Source organism: Aplysia californica, unplaced genomic scaffold (genome assembly GCF_000002075.1).
Source record: "Aplysia californica isolate F4 #8 unplaced genomic scaffold, AplCal3.0 scaffold00423, whole genome shotgun sequence".
NCBI classification, from domain to species: Eukaryota; Metazoa; Mollusca; class Gastropoda; order Aplysiida; family Aplysiidae; genus Aplysia; species Aplysia californica.
Genome location: NW_004797693.1, coordinates 147,791 through 152,072, shown reverse-complemented (window position 1 = coordinate 152,072; position 4,282 = coordinate 147,791). Strand labels below are relative to the sequence as shown.

At 42.0% G+C, this 4,282-nt stretch overlaps 1 protein-coding gene across 1 annotated transcript in view; it reads right to left on the bottom strand.

Annotated features, from left to right (window-relative positions):
* The window catches only part of LOC101862601 (laminin subunit alpha-1), a 199,808-nt gene extending 195,835 nt beyond the window's left edge, over positions 1 to 3,973 (bottom strand). Inside the window, exons 1-2 of the mRNA XM_035971361.1 lie at positions 3,278 to 3,973; positions 1,440 to 1,714 (exon numbers count right to left, since the gene is read on the bottom strand). Coding sequence (XP_035827254.1) covers positions 1,440 to 1,545 — 106 coding nt within the window. The 5' untranslated portion in view covers positions 1,546 to 1,714; positions 3,278 to 3,973. The remainder of the gene's footprint in view (positions 1 to 1,439; positions 1,715 to 3,277) is intronic.
* Between the last annotated feature and the right edge of the window lie 309 nt (positions 3,974 to 4,282).

The window sequence follows — 4,282 nt, the reverse complement described above, 5'->3', positions numbered from 1 at the left end:
CCCCCCCCCAATTTTTAAAACACCCAGACTTGATTTTTTTCATCAGAGAAGAGCCATAGACCATAGACCTACAAGTTAACAAGAAAAAACAGACGCGTATGCATCGCTCTTCCGAGGTTAAACGCCAAATTCCTGGTTCTAATAAAATTTGGCGTATACCTGCGAATGGACCACCAATGTTGGCTAAAGTTTAGAGGTGTCAGCTATACCCATCGTCCTCGTCTGCCATCAGATTCCAAATACGGTCTCTAAAAAGTTATGTAGCATGTGAAGGCCTCGTCATGTCTAATTTTGGCAAAGGTATTTGTTGATGAATATCGTGCCAGGAATGCTGCATAACTGACAGATATATACACGAAGTTAGAGAGACAGAAAAGCCGACCGATTGATTATTTTGTTTGTTTGAGTAAAGAGACGCACACCGACACAATAATGGGGGTTTTCCAAGTTCGTGGAAGATGCAAGAAAATAAAAGGGACAGAAAAGACGTAGGACCTAACAATGACACCCTCTCCCACCCACTTCCCAAATCCATCCACCGGATTGATAGAATTTAAAGAATATAATTACACACACTGTGACTAACAGACAACGGATAGTATAGGTCTCCAAGCAATCAGGCTGAACGAAAAGGGCACTCAGGGAGTAGAGGCAAGTACGACAGCCGAAAATAGACATCTTTGCCGTATTTAGCAACTGTTTCAGAACGAAACCCGTTGTGGAAACCATACGACATTTCACAAAGAGATGCAAATCTATCAATCTCTTGTCAGCGAACTGCTTTTCAGTGATGTTCGCATGAGTGGGTAACGAGGCTGATATACACAGACAATATCATTGTCATTAGGATTTCCTCAGCACATCTCAATGTGAATTTTGGATGCTATTTTCAGAGAGCTGTGGACTGTGGCTGTTATTTTACTGTGCTGTCAGTCGGTAAACTCAATCTAAGGTCAGTAACAATATTATGATGGTCTTTAAACAAGACAATGACGAAGGTCACGATAAAAATAAAGGCAGCGAAGCAGACGGGAAGAAGAAGAGGAGGAGGAGGAGGAGGAGGAGGAGGAGGAGGAGGAGGAGGAGGAGGAGGAGAAGGAGAGGGAGGAAGAGGAGAAGAAGAAGAAGAGAAGGAGGAGGGGGACGAGTAAGAACAAAAACAACGACGACGACCTCAACAACAATAAAAACAATAAATATTTCAACCAGAATGACATTAACGGGATAACAGTAACAATAAAATACGACAAAAACAACGGCGACATCGACAACAACAGGTAAAAGAAACAGCAACAACAAAATCAAAACCGTAACACCACCACCACCACAAACAACACAACAACAACAACAACAACAACAACAACAACAACAACAACAACAACAACAGCAACAACAACGATGACGGTGAGTTTCCAACTCAAAAAAGTATTCCAACTCACCATCATCTGACCTCTGACCCTGTGCCTGCCCGATGAAAAGGACACACAAAAGGAGAGCACAAGCCACACTGGCCCTCTGAACACACTGCAACGTCCACTTTCCCATGGTCACATTCACCAGCGTCAGCCGTGTTGTATTCACCCCTGAGAAATGGTCGTTCAAACGACCTAATCCAAATCCAGGAGAGACAGGAACATCGGAGTTCACTTGTGCAACTACTGAATCACTAAAAGCTCCCACTTCTCTCGTCTGATCCCTTCTCGGCCGGGCCTCACTTCATGAATGAAACGAGAAAGAATGTAGAACAAATCCAACCTGAACGAAATAGCCTACAACAACAATGATGACACTCTTGATCTTGAACTTGGCAGATTCAACTTAATCAAACCTTCAATTGACCAAACCTGAATCAACGATACGCACTGATCTGATAAGAGTAAAATACTATATTCTATATTCGATTATGACGCTATCTTGATAAGGCCAAAACTTTATTATTTGTATCCCCTGTAGGCCTACTATTTATATATCCGTAGAAAAACAAGGCTTTAGAACTGTTGATTCTTCTAGATCAGCCTATGCATTTTTAAATGAAAAATAACATTGTACGGCACACAGAAAACTTTTCAGATTATCATTTCCACTTAGATCTAGATCTAGTAGCTTTTAGATATCCCCTTTTTTTAAATTAGCATCACAAAATAAGCTGTTATCTTACCCGAGAACAGTACACCGATATGTAGTGGCTGTCTAATCCGTATATGTGATTGTAGCCTAAGTGACATTTGCCTAACGTAGCAAAGCTTTATGATCTCTCAATATCGATCTACATACCCTCTGACAGTGTCACAATGACAATTGGGATCATTTTAACGATACCGACCAGCATCAGGCTCGCTGAACAGGTTGCATCCAAAAAAATAATAATAAAATACTACACTCATTTTACGTTTATGGGATGCAATTTGCAGCTGAGAACTCCAAACATTAATTTCACTTCAATTAAAAATTCCATACTGCTCAATTAACACAGGCTGGTGTTTTCTGAGACATTGTGCGCACCTGTGTCTGAATGATTATTGATTAACTTAAAAGTTCAGAGCTGGGACAATTGGAGACAATATTTCGAATGTGGGGAATTCAAGATTTTTACACTGATTTAGCAGCTATGAAAAAATAACGGTTCAACATATAAAATACGAAATAACTAATTAGAGCTAAATAGGATACGGTAGGACCAATGAGAAACAAAGACGTTAACAGCAACGAGTCCAGCGTTACAAAATGCTATTATTGAATGAAGCTGGGGAAAAGGTTTTGATACTGGAAATAGCCTACTGATCGGTAATGTTATAAGCCTAACCTGCTACTCGCAATAGCTCTATTTATTTGCTGATCCGAGACACGCCCTTAATTTACACCAAGCATGCTCACATCTACATCGCTAATAAGCTTATTACATATTCTGTAAGTGCACTCAACACTTGTCATGTCATTGGCTACTGGTAGGCTTGTTCCCATTAGGTTCTGCACTGTTGCACTATCATTAAACACCACTCAACACACCTCAAGCGAAGTCGTCCGTCAAAACCCAGGTAGAACAAGTACGAACACTATCGAAACATTCCTATGTTATCGAACGAGATACAGGCCGATTCTATCTTTGATGCACATGAATTCTGCCAAGCGATCAAAATGATCTTACCACAGCAATTTGTTGACCTTACTTCACGCAATCTCGCGTTAGATACTTAGTACTCTACAGACCCACATGCTTTCGCTACAGCACTAGATCTATATCTTATATAATCCAAATTGTGTTTTCCTAATTTCATACCTGCGTGCCGGTGAAAATTAAGTAGAACCTCTGCAATCCGGCTACGTAATAGCACGTACAGATCCGCTCAGCACTGCACCGCCGCGACTACCACACACACACACAGAGCTATTTTTCTCAAAGCGAACTTACACAAATTCACGCGGTCCACCACCACCACCACAGGTTCTCCTTCCCTCAGCTGTGATATTCAACCCTTTCCTTCCCTCTCTCACTCAGTCCGTCCCGCCGCTGTCCCCCACTCTCCGTCCTTCATCAGGCAGGGCGCTTGCTCAGCGTCGTCGTTCTGGGACGGTCCCAGGTCGCCCCCTCTTGTCCTTTGGCGGGACGTCTCGTTTATAAATTGAAAAAAAAAGACAAACCGCAGACGGAAAAGAGAAAAATCCCCGCCGACGCGGTGTAAAAGTGCTAGGCAAGCCTACTGTAGATGATAAAAGGAAGGGGCATAACGCACAACTAGAAATTAGAAGAGTGGGGGGAGCTATTGGGGTAGGCTAGGTAAGCTAGTGAGAAGAGAGTAGCTAGCCTAGTAAAGGGACGGCGAAAGGTAAGAAGAGAAGAGGCCCACATGTTGTGTGGTGAGAGAGGGGGACTGAAGCGTGTTTGCTGGGCTAACATCCACTTCCTCGCAGACCGGATTTATGGAGAACCAATTTGTGAGGAGATCAAAAAAGATAAGACGATACATTACTTTATTATGTCTCTGCTGAAAATAAAATATAGGAGTCGCTTTTTCTGCTTATTTGACACAATGTGTAAATATAATAGCTTTTTACACCAGGCCCAACACACACAGGCGACAGAGAAAGAAAGAAAGAGAAAGAAAGAGAGAGAGTGAGAGAGTGAAAGAGAGATATAAAGAAAAGAGAGCAGCAACAGCATTCTACGCAGCCCGCCTCCTAAATAATTTACATAGTGCTAAAGGGGGCTTTAGACGTTTATGCTAATATAATATCGCACACATACAAAGATCGATATACAAACGCAATCACACAGACACACACA